Below are 23,585 nucleotides of genomic sequence, written 5' to 3' on the forward strand. Positions count from 1 at the left end.
AACTAGCTTTAATTACACTCTTTCTTGGAAAAACTGACTCGTGATAGTTATTCATTTCGACGATACGTTACTTTATGAGCGTATGCTACTAAATGGGTACCTGTGAGGGAAATAAGTCAATGTGCCGTGACTGCCTTGTGCGCCATATGTAAACGGACGTCTTAAATCCCAGTGATCGGGGGCTTAATGTCGAAGTCGGCTGAAGATGCATACGTTATCGAAGCAGACTATAAACCGCACCTTTAACCTTTTAACACTATAAATAAATTGAAAGGCTAAATATGACGAATAACCATGAGGACGGCATGCGTTTGGACGATACGGGACGATTCGGTTTCGGTACGTGTTGTGTACAATAGAAACACGTGTAATGCCATAGTTAAAAAAGAACTTGTTTGTGACTCTGAGAAACTGTAAAATGGGTGCTCTACGTATCAGTCAATACAAAAACGCGAAAAATGCTACATAGTCACATATTCAAGATGCATTTAGACAGAACCTGTTTTATTAGTTAGGCAGGTGTGTGTGTGCTGTAATAGAAGTCCATGATCCGGGAAAGCTCTTGTTAAGACCTAAAGGCCCCTCAAACATAGTAACTGTACGTAATAATCTTACACAAACGTAAATTCAATCGTGTTCATGTTCACATGAAGAATTAAGATGCCATGCGACTAAGCAGCTTGACATGTGCTTGTTTAATTTACAAGTACACCTGTTTTTGGGTCTTTTGGTTACCAAAGCAAAGTCACTGTACATTAAAAAGCTATAACAAACGCTTAATGGGAAGTACGGTGAATATCCAGTACTGGCATGGTACGTGATGAATTTAGTAGGTACGTAACCATACTAGTGTATAAGGTGTTTGTGTATAAGCACTTGTTAATTGAAAGTCCGGGAAAATTATCATTTGTCACTTTTGGGTTTTCAAACATTTTCTGATAGGTTACACTTTTATAAAACCGCTGCTTGTAAATGCAATAAATGGCCATGTTCACACGTGACTATATCCGCGTGGTAGCTGCGGGTGTACAGTACATACACGTGTTAGTCCTTTGTCCGTAAATAATTTTGTTTACGACATTCGAAAAATGAAACATGTGCACTGTGCGTTATAAGTTAGTAAACCGCTGAAACACACCTACAACGGTACAGTCGGATGAAAAATCACGCGCATGTGCTGCATTTGGACGGAACGTGACTATTCCAAAGTTGTTGGGGCTCATGTAATATAAAAGCACTTGCTAGTCTTTAGTCAATGAAATCTCAGACAAATTTGGAACTCGTGGTCACTGAATATGGGCAAAGGACATTGAAACATGACATATAAGCGAATAATTGGATGTTTGGCGACATACGTTGGATGTGTGATCTGTATCTAAGTCTTCAAAAGTGCCAAGTGAGCCAAAAAGGTGAATGATCCGAATCAGTTGTACATTTCATCTGATTTAAACAGCCATGCTTCGAATCACTATAGATCTAATCGGGTATATTTGTAACTTCACACAAACACGAGCATCACGCTTTCATACCAGGTTAATGTTGGAAAATCTAAACATTAAAACCATCTTTATATAGTGTGATGATATTACTAAAGGTAAGCCTAGATTAGTAAAATCCTAAATCAAGAGGACATTATCCTTATACATTTCATCATTAAAAAGATAACATGCATAAGCGAAAACAAGTTTTAAAGCAATAAAACGAAATCAAACATAGCCTTAAAAACTCATTTTCTCAAAATTAATGATCGCATCCCAGGTATGTAAAACGATAAATGCAAGAAAATGGCACTTTTGAATTCGTCTCAGTCGTTTCGAATCACTGAGTTTGTACTTAAAAAACTGCTGAATTTTCAGCGTATTCGTATATACTTGTATAACTGATATACCGATTGTTTTTTGTTTTGTCTCTTTAATACATTTTAGTACAATATTTTGTTTATTGAAAGACGAAAGTAACGCAATATGAATAACCGTATTTATTACGAACTATTGAAACGTTGAATTTAAACTAGAAAAACATCAAGAAAAAAATGTATCATAACATCGACGAAATATTTGTTTATACAATTGCATACTGTTTGTACGGTAAAAACGAAATTCATTATTAATCAAGATTATAGCTTTTAGTGCATGCTTTTGTATTAAGTGCGCGATGTCAGAGTTAAATAACATTAAGTTATTGTATTAATAAATTTACCATCCCAATCAATCAATTCATCTTTTTTTTTGTAACAATTATTTATCCCTAAGCCAAATAGATTTAAGAAAATTAAACCCGAAACTCAGGCCATATGCTACATTTCACTATTTAAAAAAAAACAACATAGAATCTTCTATATGTACTTGTATTAATCTTTACATATTGGAACAGGCTGTGATGAACGAGAGGCTCATATAAAATAGAGTTTTTACAGGTAAGTGTATACAACGAGTTAACTTACAATAACTTGAGATATTTGAAAAATAAAGTTCTTAACGGTGTTATTACATTCTGTCCAGCCCGTGTGTAAACCTCTGAAAACCCCGTTGAGTATGTACCCTGAATACTCTACCCTTAGAAAAGATACACTTCATTTGACCTATAAATAAGTGTAAGAATTGCTTTCAGACATAATCCATGAACGGTGCGAGTGTAACATGAATGTTTATTTTATTCAATCGTTTACTCACTATAATTATCGGCAACCACAATTCGGAGTTCTTATTTTTAAGTTTCAATACAATAACTGCATTGGAGATTCAGCCGATAAATTGTGCGTATCATAGCGAACAAAGAGGAACCCTATCTTTCCAGTACGGTGACCATCAACCAAACTCACATGCTTTCGGAGAGCCATCTAGCTGTTCGGTTTGAGTGTATATTAACATTTATAATGTCCTTCCGCGCCTGAGGCTGCATTATGCGAGAACTCGAAGTTTGCCCCAGCACTCCTGGCTTATTAACTTTCCTAAATTCACGAAAGATGAAGAATAGTTTAATTTATAGCTGCATTTCCAGCTTTTTTGTTTTACTGAAATATAGTTTATTTTTGTGTGATTTTGTTCTGTGGGTGGAAACCGGAGTTCCCAGCAGTCCGGTATGAGCGCAGATTGAACACGGGTCGCCTAATTGAGAAGAACAATATTATTTATTGATAGCAGTGACAACTGGAAGGTAATATGATGTTGGGAAGAGGTGTGTTTGGTCAAGGTCAACCTGATTGGACCGGACAGCGATACTTGGCTGCACGAACAAGCAGGCGCACTCTCGAAACACCGACAGCTGTGCCAATCCACACAGACGGATGTTAGAAGATGTGTCCGATGCAACTATAAAGAAATTGGTCTGAACTAAACAATCAAACGACGAGGAAACACTTGTTTGAACTCTGTTTATTAAGTATAAGCAAAAATAAGCGAATAGCAATAAGCAATAAGCAAGTCTAAATACCACAGCAATGAGGATTACAACTTTTCAATTTCATTAAATTGACTTGTCTGCGAGTGGAAACAAAATTGACATAGTTTTAACAAAGAATATATTCATTATATTCAAACAGGCTAACACAAATAATGATTTTATGGATAATAGTCCGCCATAAAAAAAGATAATCGCTTCAAAATCAATCATAATCATTTTTCATCACTGAAAACAATGCGCATTAATAAACCAAATACCAAATTTCACAGGTACAATTCATAACCACGAATAACCAAGTGAAAGCGCGTTGTATTTTACCCCCCCCCTCTCTCAGATGTCATTATCTAACCAAAATTTTTTGCCGTACAATCGGCAACTCTGAAAGTAAGAAGAACAAAACTGCAGGGCTGCCTAGCTGAACAGAAAGTAGTTAAAGATTACACCAGCACGCTATTGTGGTACCTAGATAATATTTTCAAACTTTTATGGCAAAACTTTCTAAATATTATCTGTCAAAGCCGTGAATACAACTTTATCAAAAGTAAGAAAGTGATACTATCTTAAAACGTTTTCATGAGTATTTTCCCTTGATAGTCCATGGTAATATGTTTGATTCCAGATCTTTGATTGTTTATTTGTTAAGATGATGCACGGAGTGAACCATAATGTGCAGCCTCCAAAATTATTATTAACATTCAATATTTAATGTCTCTGCACATTTAATTTCATGTTTGACTGAGCAAAATATATTGTATTGTATCGTACTTTGTAATTCTCGTCTTCGAAACGAAAGTATCCGTATATTTTTTATATTGAAAATCTTGTATTCAATATCTTTATTTAAAGTTTTGGCCAGCTAAAGATGTCGCTCAAACAAGTCTGTAATCGCGATTGCTTGGAAATATTGTACTTTAACGTCTTTATATAGCTAAACAGGCTGCCAGAGAAAATTGCTCAAAAGCCAGTGTTCTTGTCTTAAAAGACCTCGCGGAATTTCTGAATTTAAAATTGGGCAACTTAGCGTAAGAAGCCCTTGTTAACATAGATTCTGCTGTCCGTTTACTTGCCGTGCTTTAACATTGGTGAGCTTTACATAAACTTTTTTCTTCTGTTTATGGCATTCTAAAGTTACATTCGAAGATGCAATGAACTATCATTTGTGCCTAAGGTAGTTAAAATCATATTGCAAAATAAACATATCAAAGTAAAATTAACAAAGTTATGTTTCGTGAATATGTACTAGATTAGAAGTTATATGGCTCAGATTGTAATTTGTTGAGTAATATTGAATAGTACGGTACATATTTTAATATGAGAAACAATGCTTGTTTATTTTTTGCAAAATGCACATAGAGCATGAAAAGTGTGTATTTATTAAAATAATGGTTGATTTTCCAATGGAGCACTTCATTATACAAATGGCTTGCAATTTCTTATCGGTACTTTATCTTGAAATAAAAAAAAACAATATGATCTAACATGTAAATAGATCGAATAGGAGTTCGTTTAATTGCATTTTCTTGCACTTTTAAATAAGCTTTAACCAAAACAAACCAAAACACATCAACAACTAAATGTGTTAAAAGAAAGAAAGGCCCAAAATAATGAGTTTGATATATACGTACACCGCTAATAGACAAGTATTACAAACACAATATTCAAAATAAAAGAAATGAACACAATCTTACTTTTTGCTACAATATAAACATGCATACGTATATATACATTTAGAATAACGCGACTCCTTAAAAAGAAATATTTCTATGTTGGTCAATATAGCTAGTTGTAGTCGTAGACAACATGTCAAAAATCAAATTCGCAACAATATCTTAACGATATGAATAAACGTAAAGTAATATACTACTAAATGCATTATAGTTCAGTAAACGAAGTAACACATTTAAATAACTGCTAATGCATATACACATAAATATTTCTCATTTAAATAAATGACAATTGTCCAAAACGAGGAATTACACATGCCAATTTATATTGCATCAATAAGCACTTTGTTCAAAGGCTTCCATGATCCGTTGTGAGATAAAGCTGATCGATCTAGGTTACTTGAGGAATTGCGCGTCTGAAACAGTAACAAAGAACCTGGGACTAGTATGCACATCTATAGTATGTGTGTATAAATGTAGTTTGTGCTACAATCTTTACAATCTTTACTAGATATAGCGTCTATTTTTTATGATGGGGAAATGTTAAGGATTTGTTGTAGTTAATGTAGCGATGGAGCTAATGTTGTGGAGTCCGATTGCTTTATCTATCATGGTCGCTTAGTTGAACGCTTTTTTATGATTGCGGTGGTAGTGTTCTTATGGCGTAAGGTAGTGCTTGTGTTATGGCAATTAGATGTGGTGGTATTATTGTTGGTTGTGGTTGTTATGGTCGTGATAATGGAGGTAGCGGTGTAGTTAGATATGCTGGTGGTTTTGATACTGATTATTCCACACGCTACTCAGAGATGACACTTTCCGCTTGTTTAGAAATGTTCGTTTAAAAGAATCCTCCACTATACGGATATCCAGTGAAGGCGGAAAGTGTCGTCCGTGATTAGCCTGTGCGCATTGTACATGCTAATCTGACATGAAGCTTGGTGCATATGAATTAAGGCCAGTTTTCCAAGAACGCAGCTCATATAGTTCTTACCCGCGTGTGGGCACCACTTGCACGTGTTGGGACACACATATGGTACGTATGGATCTTCCTCGCATATCATAAGATTGCAGTGGCGCCCGTCTATGGCGCCCTCGCAGTTCACTGCAAGAAAACCGTTACAATTCATTACAATTTACATTCTGGGTCCGTATTTACCAACCCATTCTTAGAATTAATAATAAAAATAGCCTTAGACTTAATAAAAATGCCTAAGTGTTTGCATATAAAAAGGCTTAAAATGGTGCTAAAAATCCTAAATATTTAAAATCATTAAGATATTGTTATTTGCGATATTTATACAATTAAAACTGTTTAAAATTATTATTACATTTAATAATTCAGTCTAACAATCAGTTATTGAACACTGGCACTGGTTCTTTTTAATGAACATTGCATTTATATATAAAAAAATCACCCAATGTAATTTCAACAAATGGTCCCGCACTATTTGGACAGTGGATACAACGACTGGTTGGATTGCACTAAAGAGATTCATAGCAATCATACAATTTGGTATCAATTACGTGTGTCAATCAGGATAGACAGAAAAGGTTCGTTATAAACTTAATTTTCAACTCAAGCAACAGAACAGCAAAACTTTTTGCAAATGTAACCTTAACAAACATAAATGAGAAGAATAGTCAGTAATACGAATTAAAAGTATGTGATTGACACACACATTTAACAATAAATATAACACTGGTTGATATCAACGAATATCTACCAATAAGTAATACAAGTAATATTCCCCCTTCGTCTGTGGAATCGAAACTCACTTGCACAATTCGGTTGCATGTTAAATGATTTTCGGCAGTTACATTTGCATTCCTTCAAGTCAAGGACCCCTCCGTTTAGACACACAAACCCGCCACAATCTAGACACAAATAAAATAAGAAGTACATGTTCACGGCCGTTTATCATGAGCGCCACCTCTTTGTTGAGATGCATTTATAAATGAGCCAAAGGTACTTCCGGGGTTGCGTTTAGGCCCCGGATGTTTTGAAAGTTAAAGGATAATTGTACAAGGTGATTAGGTTTTATTTGTGTTTTTTTTTCAACAGATTTCGCATTATTTTTAAAAATCGGGCAATGTAGTTCGATTCAGCGAAAATAATTTAATCCAAAAATTATCCATGAAATTTCAAAACATCCGGGATGAACGCCACCTCGGAAGTTGCATTGACTCATGTATTAATGCATCTCAAAAAAGAGGTGGTGCCCGTGATTAACGGGCGTGATGTTTGTATTACATTACTAATCACAATCTCAAACAAATACACGATTTATCCATCCGTTAAATGAGTGTCATGGGAAAAATTCAGCCCTTTTTTTTTGCCGACCATGTATTATCATGCCTTTTTTGGAATTAAACGTTAGTCGATTGTTCCAAGTGTTCAGACTGTGTGTATAAATCTTGGTATTGTTGCTATTTAAGATATAAAAACAGAAAAAACACTCCAGCGAAACCTACTTTTTGAACAATACTAAAAAATAGTACATATTTCATTGATATATGATTGCGAAATAATCATTTGAGTTACCACGCACACAATAAACATAATAGTCATTAATTCTTTTATAAACTTCATTATTTGAAAGTGTATTTTCTACAGTTAAGATCTGTACTGAATGATGACAATTAAAGACATTCTACACGAGCTCGTCAAATCAGGGTTTAATGCATGTGCGTTACGTGTCGTCGCTGATTTGCCTGTGCAAATGGACACAACTTGCATTGAACTTCTTCATAAATTCAACTTGTTACCATTTCGTTTATTTTTACGACAGGTAAAAATCGTAAACATGCTCTTGGGTCTTAACACCGCTGGGAATTCAAAATAGTGTTCAATTAACATTTTGTCTGAAGGTGTTATTTTATGACTTTGCGGATACCGCACTTTCCGTTTTTCTTCTTCTTATCCATCATCGATTGATTAAAGAAAATATGTACATGCACAAGCGTTAAGTGTCGTCCCAGATTTGCCTGTGCAAGCCGCACAGGCCAATCAGTGCGACACTTTACGCCTTCCCTGGATGTTTGTTAAGAAACATCTGCTTTTAAACTGAAGTGTCGCCCATTGCAGTCCCCACCGGCTAATCTGGGACGACACTTTACGTCAAAGCATTTTAACTATTTTTCACAGAGCGAGGATGAAATGTTATTGTTCTATTACATTTAATGAGCTCGTACATTGTGTCTGTATCATATTCTTCTTTCATCAAATTATAAGATTATTGTTACACTAAGGAAGATAAATCTGTTGTCATTGATTTTTAATTACTATGAACTTACATGCCAACGAATGTACTAGTTCAATTTACTAAATCTGAAATTGCATTGTATTTCGAAGCAACTTCAGTAACGTTGTTTTAGACAGTAATAAACACATTTTTACCACACAGTCCATTATTGCAGCGATCGGGACACTCAGCACATGTTGTCCCGTTTGCATACGGCGGTAAGTACCAATAATACTTACCCCTGTAAGATATAAGAAGCATTCTTGGAAAACTGGTCTTTATGCATGTGCGTAAAGTGTCGTCTCGATTTAGCCTGTAGAGCCCGCACAGGCTAATCAGAGACGATACTTTCCGTTTTTAAAGATTTTTTTTGTTTAAAGAAGGTATCTTCTAAGCGAACTGCCAGTGAAGCGGAAATTGTCGTCCCTGATAAGCCCGTGCGGACTGCTGGGGTGACACTTTAAGGATATGACATAAGCCCAGTTTTTCCAGATCGCGGCTCATATAATAATAGTGCACATTCATCATGTAACGTCTCGAACAATGTGTAATCACTGGTGTAATGGGTGACAACTAGTGTAAAGGGTAACCACTAGCTTATGACGTAACCACTGATAGCGAGTAACCACTAGGTACATCTGCAACCACAGGGCCACGGGTAAGAGGATCAAAATGTTAATGGGTTAAAATTTATAGTCTAAATAAAATACCTCTTCGCTCCTTGTGAGACCACCTGAAAATTACTTATTGAAAAGAAAATGATAAAACAGTACCAAACTTACGCTGGGGCATAGTTGCACACATAAAAAGGCTGACCATTACAGACGGCAGATCCACAGCCAACTTTTGATGTATCTGCCCACACCATCTGGAAACAAGATACCGTTAATTGTATTATATATAGGCCTACTGTCTGTTATTTGATAACTTAAGTCGCAATTATTTGATTGTTTATAAACAAAAATGAAAAACAAGCACATTAATAAAGCCAAAGTGACGTCGCTGCATCGAGTATTCATGGGCGACTTATATCCTTATGATCAGGAAGTTAGTGTGAAAATCGAGAGACGATGCACTAGTCATCACAGCCAACTAAAACTCGACCTTTCACATTTTTCTCTAAACCAAACGACCATTACCTTAGTATAGTGCCCCACAGATTTGTTTTGATTGTTGCCGTAGGTGAAGTCCTTCTTCTCCTTTGCCCATCCTTCGATGGCATCTGTCCAGCTAGGATAGTTAGATGCTATGTTCTGACCCACTGAAAAACGTCCTGAAGCAGGCGAGAAATATTTGCATAAAACGGACGATTAATTATCGGGGCAGCAGACGAGAAATAAGCCTCGTTCTGGGAAAACTAGGCATAATGCATGCGCAGAAAGTTTCACCCCAGATTATCCTGTGTCCGCACAGGTGAAACAGTTAAAACACTGTCCGTCTTAACTGGATGTTCGCTAAGAAAATAATTTGTTTTAACGAAAAATACAATACAAGCGGAAAGTGTCGCCAATGACTGCAGAGGCTGATTAGAAATGACACTTTACGCATATGCATTATTCCCAGATTTCAGATAACGAGGCTCAAATGATCGGGTGTAGGTCTTAAAAGTTTGTATTCCGATATTATGCATATGATCTATCATAGAATATGCAAGTAAACAAATCAAGACTTCTGCTGCATAAGCATGAGAGAAACCCCATTTGTAGAGGGTCCTGTATTTATGGCAAGTCTCCAATGGCTAGACAATATTAGCAAAAACATCACTAATTCACGGAACACATCAAAACTATGAAGAAAACTGAATTGGCATGGTTCATGCACAGATTAGGGGTTTTTCAGCCATTTAAACTGACCCATAAGTCACGTGGTACCCGCAGAAAAGCGACGAACAGCAAATAAGAAATGAATGTAATGCGGATGAGCATATATTTGGAAAACACAACTGTTTTCTAGGTTCTTTATCTGCAACCAACAATTGACCAACGGCCTTCGTGGAGGTGTATATTGTAGTACGCAATATAAAACGAATTGTAAGTATGATAAACCCAAATAATTGCAAGTAAGTTTATGTAAGGATAAGAATATCAGTGATACAAGGATACTGCTAAAGTACACGATGATTTGACGCGCGAGTAATGGCTACTTACGTACCAACATCCCACCTCCTGTTTGCGGGCTTTTCATGATCGTGATGACAATTTTCCGCCCATCTCTGGGCAATATTTGCTAAAGACTCGTCCCAAGTCTGAAATTAAAGAAAAAAATACAATGTGTGGAAGACAGAACCTTTTAATTAGTATTATTAAAGAGATTATAAAATAAACAGATAAGTGGATGATATGCGTGCTTGCTGAATATGAAAATGTATTACATTCCTGCCAGATGTATTGTAATTGCGGATTGACAATATATAGAATTTTGGATAGTTTATACAATACAGCGCTGATGAGAATATAACATCGCATATGACAATAGGACAGCGCTGATGAAAGTAACAAACCGCTCATGACAATATAACAGCGCTAATAACAAAAGCACAACGCTAATGAAAACACCCAAACGTTTCGTGTTATTCTTGGTTGGTTGGTACACACCATCAACTGCATGTTGGAGGCCGTGGGCGTGACGTCACGCCGAGCCGTGTTGTGGGCGTCCAGAATCAACTGCTGATCGCTAGGCTCTACACCTACAAAAAAAACTTGTAACTAGGCCTCGTTCTGTGAAACATGGGCCTAACTAGATTTTTGCTAAACATATACTTTCAATAAAATAAATTAATCATACAGGCAGAAAGTATCGTCCCTGATTAGTCTGTGTGGACTACACAGGCTTGTATGGGACGACAATTTGCGCACATGCATTAAACAACCTTTTCACTTAGCGGGACATGTATAATACGTAATCGTATAGAGTTGACCTCAATAACAAATCACTTTTCTTTATCATCAGTAACAACAAAGCATTGCGATATCGTATGATATACAAGACAGTTTAAGACGAACGGAACTGTAAATAACATGTTTTTCACCGGTACATTCATGAATCAATAAACTGCGCCAGCTCTATTATATTGCTGGGCATTTCATCATTTGTGAAAATAAAACAACCTGCATAATATCACACCGGCAATAGTTGTCTAAAATGTACGCATTATTTTGGTACTTTGAGTGGAGTCGATTACAATGTAATATGTTAAAAAATACAACAAATTTTGGATTGCAGTGTTTAAATATGCAGGCCGATAAATAATCATTTAGGTGTCACTTTGGGGTGCAACTAAATCCAATACAATAGAGACGAAAGTTCAGACTAAATCGATAGCATGCTTTCAGTTTTCACATGACTAACAATAACGTTCCTATTAAATCGCTACCAAGCATTCCGTTTTCACAAGCCTCACAATTATGACCAGACCAGATCGATAGCAAGTATTCAGTTTTAACATGACTCACAAGAATGACAAGACTTGATCGATAGCAAGCATTCAGTTTTCACATGACTCATTCATATTACTCGAATTCATGTCTAAAAGGAAGTAAAGCGAAATAAGCATCGTTCTGGGACAACTCGGATTAATGCTGGTTCATAAAGTATTCGTAAAGTTTTGTCCCAGTCAACCTGTGAAGGTTTCACAGGCTAGTCAATGACAGAACTTTCCGCTTAATTAAAGTGGATTTCAGTTTACAAGAAAATACTTCTAACAAAAAAGTCCATAACAGCGTAAGTGTCGTCACTGATAAGCCTTTATGGACTGCTCAGGCAAGTCTGGGGCAAATTGTTTCCCCAAAATTATTTAACCCAGATTTTCAAGAACGAGGGTCCATTGACAAACAATTACCGTTATTATTCCTCGGCAGACAGGCCGAGTGTCCAGTGGTAAACTTGGCGTACTTGTCTGCGCAAGGAACCTGTAAAGTTATTTATGTCATTAGTATCTCATAGTTGATCGTTAGGGTTGACATGTTATATTTTTTAATAATGTAAATATTTACAAGAAGTGCGTTAATAGTTATTACAGTAATCAGGAACTAAATAGGCTGAAAAGGCAATCATAGAGATGGGTGGTCATATTTGTCGGTTTATGATAGTGGCCGGTTTGATCATCTACTATAAGGGTATAATGAGGCTTATAGGCGAGAGTTTATCAAAAGCCATATAATTGGAGTTAATTAAAATAAGTGTGATATCAGTTGCACGTTTTTTTCACGCTGCGATAATTTGTGTTATTTTGTGGGGTTTCTTCTAATTCACACGCATCATTTTCTTACGCAATACATATATATGACAGATACATATTCTTTAGGAATTGTGCTTTCCAAGATTTGACCTACGACCGAAAATTAACGTAGAAAGGTAGAGACTGCCATATCCGCAGCCACGATTCGTGTGACCTTAAGGTGGTGAACTTCACTTGAGTCATCGTGATTTACTGTCGACTTCTAAAAATCGTCTAAATGATATAAACTTCTCATGAAATCCTTTATTGGGTTAGGAATAATGAATCAACCCGTTATATCAAGGACACACAGGCTAATCTATTGGTCTTCAAGTACAACCTTGACCTTGACTCAGCCTGAGTGACTCATTCTTGCTGCATATATTGTCAATAACGTAAACATTTATACCACTTTTCATGACAATCGTTTAAGAGGGTATATGAGATATTGAGTGGACTTGACACTGGATGCTTAATCTTTGAATGTAAAGTATGCCATCGACATTGAATTTGGCGTTACAGATTAATGCCTTTTGCATATCGTATAATTTCATAAACGTTTTACCCAAGTGTTTAGAAAATATGTTCATGTGTTAAGAAGATTTGGAACGGACAAGATATTTCAGGCTCTAACTTTAACCTTGAAGTTTCACTATAGCGTCACTTATTCATGTTTTAAGCTCATTTTCTATATAAACTGAACATTTAAACCACGTGCAATCAAAATCTTCGAAGATATATAAGAACGTTAGCGGACATAAAATAGAGGCTGAAACCTTTAACCTTGAATAATACCGTAACATTGGATCAACCTTGACTGACTCATCCTTCTGCGCGAACTTAATATTTTTGTCAAGTTTCATGAAAATCCTTTAACGATATCGAAGCGAACACGACACTTGAAGCCCTAATCTTTGACCTTAAAGAGAAGCAGTATTCTTGCGTCGGCAGGTCTACATCATTCCTTGTGCATATCATCTCAATTGCACAAAACAATAGACACAATTCATGAAAATCTATTAAAGGGCATAGGCCATATAAAGCAGACGCGAAAAAGAGAGTTTCAACCTTTGACCTTGAGATTATATAACTGACTCCTTCCTTCTGCACATCGTCTATATAACCTTTACATTTGAGGCCATGTTTATTAAGATCGGTCGAAGGCGAAATGGAGTTTGAGAGAAAACTGAGGCTAAAATCTTTGACCTTGAAGAGCGACAGTGACCTTGATTCGGTACAGCTTACTCATGATTTAAAGGCCTTGTCAATTCCTAATTATTTGTGGAAAGTTTCATGAAATCCCGTAAAAGTGTAAAAGAGATACTGAGCGGACATGAACGTTTTATGAAAGACTGAAGGACTTAAGTAGTTAAGGATGGACGAGCGAAATGTATTGCTATAATACCAACCTCCTGGGTGGCGAAAAAATAGACGCTCGAAAAAAGCGGCATAAATGAATTTTCGTAAGGTTTCATCCAAAATTAGCCTGTCAATCTGAACAGGCTACTAAAGGACGACCCTTTCCATCTAAACTGCATTTGTGCTAATAAGAGACTTCCTTTAAAAAAAAAACACCATGGAAAGTGTTTTCGCATTAGCCTGTGAAGACTGCATAGGATAATTTTGGGAAGACATGTTTTGGACATTCATTAAGCCCCGTTTTTTAAGACCGCGGCTCAAAAAATAAAAATAAACAAAGTGGAATTAAATACCTGTCTTGTGTGCTTGGAGAGAATCCCATATTTTTCTTCTCCTACAACACGGGCCTCGTGCAAATCTGGAATCGGATAAACTACAATTATTCGTTGTACTACCGTTCATAAAAAATCAATTTAATCACGAATAGCATCTTCCTTGGAGAACTGGACCTTATGCATGTGCCTAAAGTGTCATCACAGATTGGTCTGTGTAGTCCCCAAGGGCTAATCATGGACGACACTTTCCGCATATACTGGATGATTGATTCTTTTAAATGAACAAATATACATAAAAGCATATGAGATCGTCTATGATTTGCCTGTGCAGACTTTTTTAAAAACAACTTTTTCGTGGACAATTTAACTGTAACCGTATTGAAATAAAATCCCGTCCCTTAAAGTGTAATACTTTGTATTTGAGATAATGGAACATACAGCTATTGGTTCGTGAGCGATTAGTGTATACACGTTGCAGAGATTAATGTTAATTCACTAATTGATTGAGGCGTTAAAAGATGTTTACTAAAAGATTGAACATCTTTAAAGATCCATTGTATACATAGTATACGGACGGACATATATTTAAAAATGTTTATATATATGCTAAAACAGTATGTTATTAGTTTAAATAAGATGATCTTTTAAATGATTTAATGTTGACATGATAATGCCAGTCTTGGCATTTTAATATAATAAGTTTGAGGCATGAAATCGAATGCGAAAACTACAAGTGGGACAAAGTAAACATGAACACCTCAGGAAACCCGAAACCTTGTGAGAGGTGTTAAACCATCAGAGCAGTGTTCAGTATTAATCCATAATCTTAAATAGGGTAATTCAATTGGAAAAAATAAAAGTTTCCAAGTCAAAAAGAATTTTAAAGTCACTGCTCATATAAGGTTTCCTGGTCTTCTCCAGATAGAATCCATGTTTCCCAACATGGTAATTAAAAACGCAAATTTCTCCTCACGAAATAGTTTTCTGAAGAAACCCTGCTGAGAGGTTATGGCAGACATGTGTAAGTTTGTATAAATCCTTTAATTGTTGTAGTGGCTTGCAAATTAAAGCAGTTTTTCTCCCCTAAATGCCTGAACATGGTCCATTTTGCCCGATCTTTTACTTCAGGGAGCCACATTTCGCTCATTTTTTAAGAAAATGTGTCAGTAATTGTTTTTACATCTAGGCCAATACCTTTTTTAGCAATGTTAATACACAGTTGTTGCAAATTGGACTTGGAAAATTTTATTGTTTTCCAATTGTTTTACCCTATGTAAGTTTATGGTAAAATTCCGAACACTGCTGACATGGTTTTACACTGCTCACAAAGTTTCGGGTTTCCTGGGGTGATGAATGTTATTTTACAATATGCAACTTAAATGCCATCGTGTAATTTATTTAAATACATGTATTAAGCTAGCTACTTTTTTAACAGCATGGAAAACGACACAACAGAGTCGATTGCGTCTGAGTCCATCAAACTGTGCATGTTTGAGGATACTGGGCTGATTGAAGGATTCATCAACTTCAGAAAATGCACTGTAAAAATGCTTAACTACACTGAAATCATAGAATAGCTCTATATTATTTTCAGAGCGGATAGGATACGAAATACAAACTGATATGATTACACGATCGTACACAAAATTCGACGAATCTTATTTGAACTGTTATTTTATGTCTTTGGTTAATAAATAAGAAAAAATGTACGAAATTGATTGAGCGTCATATGTGTTCGTGTTCAGTTCGCATACAACTAAACAAAAATGTCATTGAATGATGCAGCGGAAAAAACAATACATAGTTCTTACGTTTTGTGTATGGCTTTTTCTTAAAGGGGCCTTTTCACGTTTTGGTAAATTTACAAAATTAATTAAAACAAAAAAGATTCACAAATTTCCGTTGTAGTTCTGATATTTATGAGATAACAGTTGTACTGAATATTTTTCAAGCTCTAACATATCAAGCAAGTATATGCATCTTTTGACGATTTAAATTTTGAACATTATAAAGCGTTGCAACGCGAAACGATTGACTGATTTTGAGAATTGTGTTGTTGTCGTTTTATTTTGTGATACTAAGAGGATTGCATATATAAAGTATAAAATACAACACTCATTGTACGAGCACGGATGGCCGAGTGGTTTAAGCGATAGATTTTTACTTCAGTGGTTAGTGGTTCGAGTCCAGTTAATGGTAACTTTTTTCCTTTCTTAAATTGTATTCTTGTTTTTTTTTATTAGAGCGTTTTAGATCCAATGTTCATATTTATCAATATAAAGCATCTAATTACACATTTCAAAACATGCCAAAATCCCCTTTTAATATATTGCATTGAAATGTATCATGGGTAAAGTATTGATAAATAACATCGACGTTTACACTGACTATGTTGATTACAAATACGTAGTCCAGATAACTTTGAGGGAAATATATTTATATAGTAAAACACTCATGACTTTGGATGTAAATTGCCGGTTTAAAAAGTATAACTTTCACTACACTGGTCACAACTAATGTTTAACTCTCATTTAAATCGCAGATACCGCGTAAAATGTTGGGATAGTCAACGTTAATGTAATCAACGCTGAAGGCACTGCAGTTGTTCTTTGAGTGTATAAAATAGCAGTAACAGGAAATGAAGTTCGACCTTCTATATGATGCAAATCAAACGGCCATGAAAACTACAAACATAAATATAATTTCCATAAAAGTGTCTACAGGGGCGAAATTTTGCTTCTTCGGGGCTAAATTGTATTCAATATATCATCATCAATATGTAATGTTGATAAATAAAAACAAAACCTGGCTGAACACCTCGTACAGAAATGGGTGGGATTCAGTTTACATTTATAAAAAAAACACATAGATCACCACAATTCTAATTGATTCATTGATTTAAAGTGACATTAGGCGCATCTAACAGTATATGCTATGTTTATAGCAGTCTATCGCAACCGTTGTTAACTTTTGTTGTTTTCACTTCAAATACACTTATATTTGTGAAATGCAGCATAAACATACGAAAACAATATCCCGGAAAGAGAAAAATAATGCATTTGAATACCAAGCGTACTTTCGTTTGACAACTCTGACGACAGAAATGATAAGTTTTCCTGCAACGATATCCATTCATACGACACACAAACACTTACTCTGATCCTAATAAAAAGACAGTTCCGCTCGGCTTAGAGCACTGGGGCAGTCATGTAAAATATCGAATATAATTTATATTTTTTTATAAACAACTGGTAGCAAGATGAGTTGCAGATAATTGGTCAGTAACCACATTTTAACTAACTCTTCTGACCTGTTAAGGTAGCGCACCCGTAATGGGCACCTTTCCGAATATAATCTAATGTATTATTTTCTTAATCAGCATCATTTTACTGAACAACATGCACATGTCTAGGTAGGCTGTCGATGCTTTAAAAAAATACTGATTTTTTCGAAACGCTCGGCTTTTGTCCAGTTAATTTGCACCATTGGAGTATATGAAAGTTCCATAATTCATCCAGATTTCCAAATATGGGCATGCAGTTTAGTGTACAGATGCAGTACAGGTGTTTCAAGTTTAAACAAGATGAAATAAATATTCTTTTACAAACATTTTTTTATAACTTGTTATCTATGGAAGAGCGCCATGAAATGTAAGTTGTTTCAGCCAAGTAGATATTGGGTTGGTTAAAAACAAAGTGTCATAAAATTCAAAATAGTATCATTTAAGTAATATTTTGAACTTAGTTTTTATAGATACACTATAAACAGCAAAAATACCAAGAAATATACAGATTTACCGTTTACTATTTTAAATAAAAATTAAAATGCAACATGCATAATTCGTATTTTCAGCAGTAAATTACCCAATTTAGCCTTAACGTTGTTTTAATTAAAAAAATTGAAGAATGTGCATAAAAAGTGCAAACACATTTAAAAATAAACATAGCTTATAAGCTATATTAAATCAAATTACGTTAGAAAATAAATAAAACGCGTCGCAAAAAGTATGCGTTGGCGGCAGAATTAAAACCTGCGCGGGGAGATCCCAAAAGATTTCTAGTCTACTCGCGAATTAGGTAGTCAAGAAAGACAGCCCTGTTGACCCGTACTTTGTTGGGGATGCATTTCGTGTTACCCTAGCAGTTCACACGGTGTCAACCAGTCTCTGACCTTAAGATCAATATAGAACAACAATGCGCTGTTTAGGCATAGCTGGTTTACCAAGGTTTACCTTTACATAACGCCAGCATACACGAATGAATATAATCGAACATTTCACAGGCTGATTCGAGTGAAATCCTCTAACCTCTTGCTTCATCACAGTGTCTGTGCACAGCGTAAAGGATGTAGCACTGTTCAAAGTAATGAGTTCAGGGCTACTCTCTGCATGTTCAAACAACTCAAATTGTGGCCCAGTTACAATTACGAGTCAAAATCCATCTCGCAGAATTTCAGGGTCTGTACTCACTAAATTTTAATGGAAAGACATGATTGACTATCGATAAGCATAGTTTTGCTTTCAAGATGATTAATCAAACACTACCGAAATAGTATATTGCCACGATAAAAGGAAAATAGTTTAATTATCTAACCAATAATGTTTTCCTTAACGCTCTGATAGGCTACCGTTATATGCCAGTTTGCTATTTGGAATTCAACTTTGTATCGAAAAGCATTGTGCAAACATGTGCCATTTGAAAAGACCCGCGTCATGCGAAAATGGGTCCTATGCCCTATGCGCCCATCATATCTAAAATCGACCAGCCTGCGAATCTCTCAGTCTGGTCAGAATACATAATGAGACCGTAACACACTGAGTGGTTTTATAGCGGGCAACAACGCCTCTGACCAGATTTGAGCCAAGCTGGAAAATTTGCCATTAGACCCATTATCGCATGACGCGGCTCTGAAGTGCTGTGTAAACGTGCCGAAAAAATAAACTGCGTTTTAATAAAAAAATAACATACGATGTATTTCGATGGTGAAGAAATAAACTCATTTAACACGATATTCACATGATGTGTCCATTTGTGAATGAATATAGGCGAAGAACGGAAACCTCTGGCATAAATTATACAACTCTTTATTGACGCAGATGCGGCAGCTATCAGGTTAATCGTACCTAACACAACTGGCTTGAAAAACATGGTATTAACCTTAGTTGTTTGCAAGCAAAAAACTAAAAACGACAATTCTGGAAATAATTTTACATATAAAGTATGGCAGGGTATTCACACACTCGAACTGCCAGTTTACCTGTACAAAATGAATTTATTCGTGTTTGTTCGTGGACTTTAATGTAACAAGCGCATGTGATATTGACTTTTGACCCGGTGATCTACAATATTGGTCCCTTTGTTTCCCAAGTTACAATCATACCATCTTGCATGGTTCTTATAGGTTATACTGTTATCTAAATATTATGCAGTATAAATATACTTTATAAAATAAACGTATGCATACATCACACAGCTTACTTGCAAACAATGCGCCTGAAACAGAGAGTCTCCACTTGTAAACAAGTTAATTATTTTCATTACAAATTACATAAATCACTTACGGGTCCTACGGGTCTGACAACAGACTGCCACAAGTAGCACGATGAAGGATGAACTTATAACGTAGACGAACATCTTGGAACTGAAACCAAACGACCAATTAAAATTGACTCGAATTATGTTTTGCATTATTAATGTTCTAGTTTAACTTAAATTTAACGTATAAATACATAAATAATCTTTTCTTTATACAAAATACTGACATTATTATTATTATTATTATTTTTATTATTATTATTATTATTATTATTACTATAATTATTATTATTGTTATTTTTTATTTATTCTATTATTATTATTATTAATATAATCATCATCCTCATCATCTTTCATTGGGCAAAGGTGCTCATGAAATAGAACGTTATATAATCAATAATAGCGGCACAAGCCTTTGGAACACCTAAGATATGTAAAATTTCCGATATTCGCGTTCAATTTATAGAAGCCCTTAAATAATTTTTAAACTAGAAAAACATAGTGCTTGGATAGCAAATATTAAATAAGAAATAATGTTCTCACCTGTGAATTGTGAATCCCTCTGAAGCTTTAATTTGCTTAGTCAGTGTATCTTGTTTTATACTTTTCCTGGGCTTCTATCAACCTACCTAAATTTTTCTGTTGCCTTGATTTTATTTATTTCATTTATTAACTACCGCCTAATCTGATTTCTACCTTGCCTCGCGGGCAACAACGCATGACCCCCAACATTGAGGACGAACAGGTGGTAATCATCAATATGGCAATCGCACATGTCTAGGGGCAAGTAAGACGCAATGCGAAACATTCAACTATATTTTAGTTATAATCTATTGTTTCATGTTTTACAACCATTACAAATTAAATGTTCATTTAAATTGTGTTTGGTTAGGCTAGATAGAATATTTTGCGCACGTTATTTCAATATGTCGATACAAGTTATACCTATATTTGACTGGTAAATATTCTTTAGGAATTGTGCTTTTACATATTTAACCTACGACCGATACTGAACATAGAAAGGTAGATCAAAAGACAGCCATTTCCGCGACCACGATTTGTTTACCTTAAAGGGTTGAACTTCGCTTGAGTCATCGTGATTTACACGTGCCTTCGGAACATCGTCTTAATGAGAAAAACTTTTCATGAAAAGTCTACAGTGGGTAAAGGTGATATGAAGCAACCCGTTGCACAAAGAACATGAAGAACATGACCTTGACTCAGTCCGACTGGCTCATTTAAGCTACATATATTGTCAATGACGTAAACATTTATATCACCTGTCATGAAAATCGTTTAAAGGGTATAGGGATATTGAGCGGAATTGGCAATTAAAGCTCTATCTTTGAATGTTAAGTATGCCATCGACATTGAATTTGACGTTACACACTAATGCCATCTGCATATCGTTTCATTTCCTTAACGTTTTACACAAGTGTTTAGAAAATCTTTTTATGTGTTAAGAATATTTGGAACGGAAAGGACATATACGGCTCCAATTTTCATTCTTGAAATTTGACGTTCGCTTCGGATTAGCGTGACTTACTCATGCTTTAAGCTTATTATCTCTATAAACTGAACATTTAAACCAAGTGCCATCGAACTCTTCGAAGATAGTATGAGAAAGTGAGCGAAAATAAAACATGGGGGCTTAAACCTTGGACCTTGAATTAAACCGTAACCTAGGATCAATCTTAACTGACTCACATCCTTCTGCGCGAACTAAATATTGTTGTCAAGTTTCATGAACTCCTTCAACTATATCGAAGCAAACACGACAATTGAAGCCCTAATGTTTGACCTTAAAAAAAGACATCATCCTTTCGCCGGCAGATGAACGTCATTTCCTTTTGCACATCACTTCAATTGCTCTAAACATTTAGGCACAATTCACGAAAATCTGCCAAAGGGCATAGGAAATATAAATCAGACGCGAAAAGGAAGGCTCAAACCTTTGACCTTGAGATTGCATAACTGATCCCAACCTTCTGCACACAGTCTATATAACTTTAACATTTGAGGCCATATTCATGCCCAACCGTCAAGGCAATATGGATTGTGCAAGAAAACGGAGGCTACAATCTTTGACCTTGTAGAGCGACAGTGACCTTGATTCGGTACAGCTGACTCATGCTTTATAGGCCTAGTCAATGCCGTATTATCTGTGGAATATTTCATGAAATCCCGTTAAAGTGTAAATGAGATACTGAGAGGACATGAAGGTTTTTTGAACAGACTGATGGACTTTAGGACTTCATTATGGACGAACGAACTGTATGGCTATAATACCTACCTCTTCAGTGGCGAATAAATAGACCAACGATAAAAAAGTGACATCAATGCATTTTCGTTAAGTTTCATCCAAAATTAGCCTGCATAGTAATCTCAGTCTAATATTGGACAATCTTTCCATCTAAACTGGATTTGTGCTTATTAGAAACTTCCTTTTAAAAACCATAACCGTGGGAAACGTCGTACCTGATTAGCCTGTACAGACTGCATAGAACATTTGGAAAGACACGTTATGAACATTTATTAAGCCCCGTTTTTCCATAGTAAAATCAAATAACAAAAACAAAGAAACAAAGTGGAATTAAATACCTGTTTTGTGTGCTTGGAGAGAAGCCCATAGTGTTCTTCTCCTACAGCACTGACCTCGTGCAAATCTGGAATCGGATAATCTACTGTTATTCATTGTACTGCCGTTAACAATCAATTAAATGAGCATCGTCCTGGGAAAACTGTGCCTAATGCATGTGCGTAAAGTGTCATCACAGATTGGCCTGTGAAGTCCGCAGTTATTGTTTATATGACTTTCAATCAATGATTGAAGGACAGATATCGCGTCTACAGTGCTAAAGCCCGACTTGAAACATAATTGTGCGTCTGTTAAAATGTCATTAGCTGTTGCCCATTTTTGTTCGTTTTGCATATTAGTGAATAACTTCGCAAAACAACTCACAAGGGTTACACCTCGATAATTATTGGATAAAGGCGGGTCGCCTTTTTTATATAGATGAATAATCAGACCCGTTGACCAGCTGTGTGGGACTTTCCCAGACTTAATAATATGATTAAATAAAAATTCCAATGCTTTCCCTATTACATGGACACTTTCTAAAATATTCTTAGATTATATTGTCCGCAGAACACGCTTTATTATTACCTAATTGTTTCGTGGCCATGTCAATTTCGTCCAGTGATATGGATCTATCGGACTCCGGGTAACTGTCAGAGTTATATTTGCTGTCATATTGCGAACACATGTTTCTGTTCTGATTATATAAATTCCCTTCATTTTTTGCCAGGTTTTAAAAGCTTTCAGCAAAATCTGTTAAATCAATTGCTTCTCCGTTCGGGTTCGGATCTTTTTTAACACTTTTTTTTCCGAATTGTTAAGGTGAGTTTGATTGCAGGCTGTCAATCTTGCACCATAAGGTACGATTAAAATCTGACTTACACAATAATATTTGTATGATTTTTTTTTTCAAATACTGACTGTTTATTGGTTTCAATGTTAATTTTGTTATATTTGCTATAAAGAATCGTTAAATTCTTCGCGTGTTCGTTCACACTCCGCATTATACCATTTTGTTTATTTTTGTCGTTTGAATCGAACTTATTTGAATCGGATTTAATAGTGTGAGCAAAATAGGGATTACCTTATGACAAAATTTTGAGTAAAATTGAAACCAGGTCCTCTGTTTAATTGTTAGTTTCTATCCCGCGCATTAGACCTGACTCAAGATTTACAATATCGCTCGATAATTAAGAAATAAAAGCGTCCTGTTTATAGGATTCCATTTCACAAATGTTTTGCTAGTTGTTCCAGT

The 23,585-nt window shown here is 35.5% G+C and overlaps 1 protein-coding gene across 1 annotated transcript; it reads right to left on the minus strand.

The window, feature by feature from the left end:
* Positions 1 to 5,462: 5,462 nt before the first annotated feature.
* Positions 5,463 to 20,847, minus strand: LOC127849736 (cysteine-rich venom protein VAR7-like). Its single transcript, XM_052382486.1, has 8 exons — positions 20,819 to 20,847; positions 19,779 to 19,858; positions 10,903 to 10,994; positions 10,460 to 10,553; positions 9,448 to 9,581; positions 9,125 to 9,176; positions 6,058 to 6,168; positions 5,463 to 5,482 (listed from the first exon to the last, which is right to left on the minus strand). Exons 1-8 carry the CDS (start codon positions 20,845 to 20,847, stop codon positions 5,463 to 5,465), a joined length of 612 nt encoding a protein of 203 aa, XP_052238446.1.
* Between the last annotated feature and the right edge of the window lie 2,738 nt (positions 20,848 to 23,585).

This window comes from Dreissena polymorpha, chromosome 11 (genome assembly GCF_020536995.1).
Source record: "Dreissena polymorpha isolate Duluth1 chromosome 11, UMN_Dpol_1.0, whole genome shotgun sequence".
In the NCBI taxonomy this organism is placed as follows: domain Eukaryota; kingdom Metazoa; phylum Mollusca; class Bivalvia; order Myida; family Dreissenidae; genus Dreissena; species Dreissena polymorpha.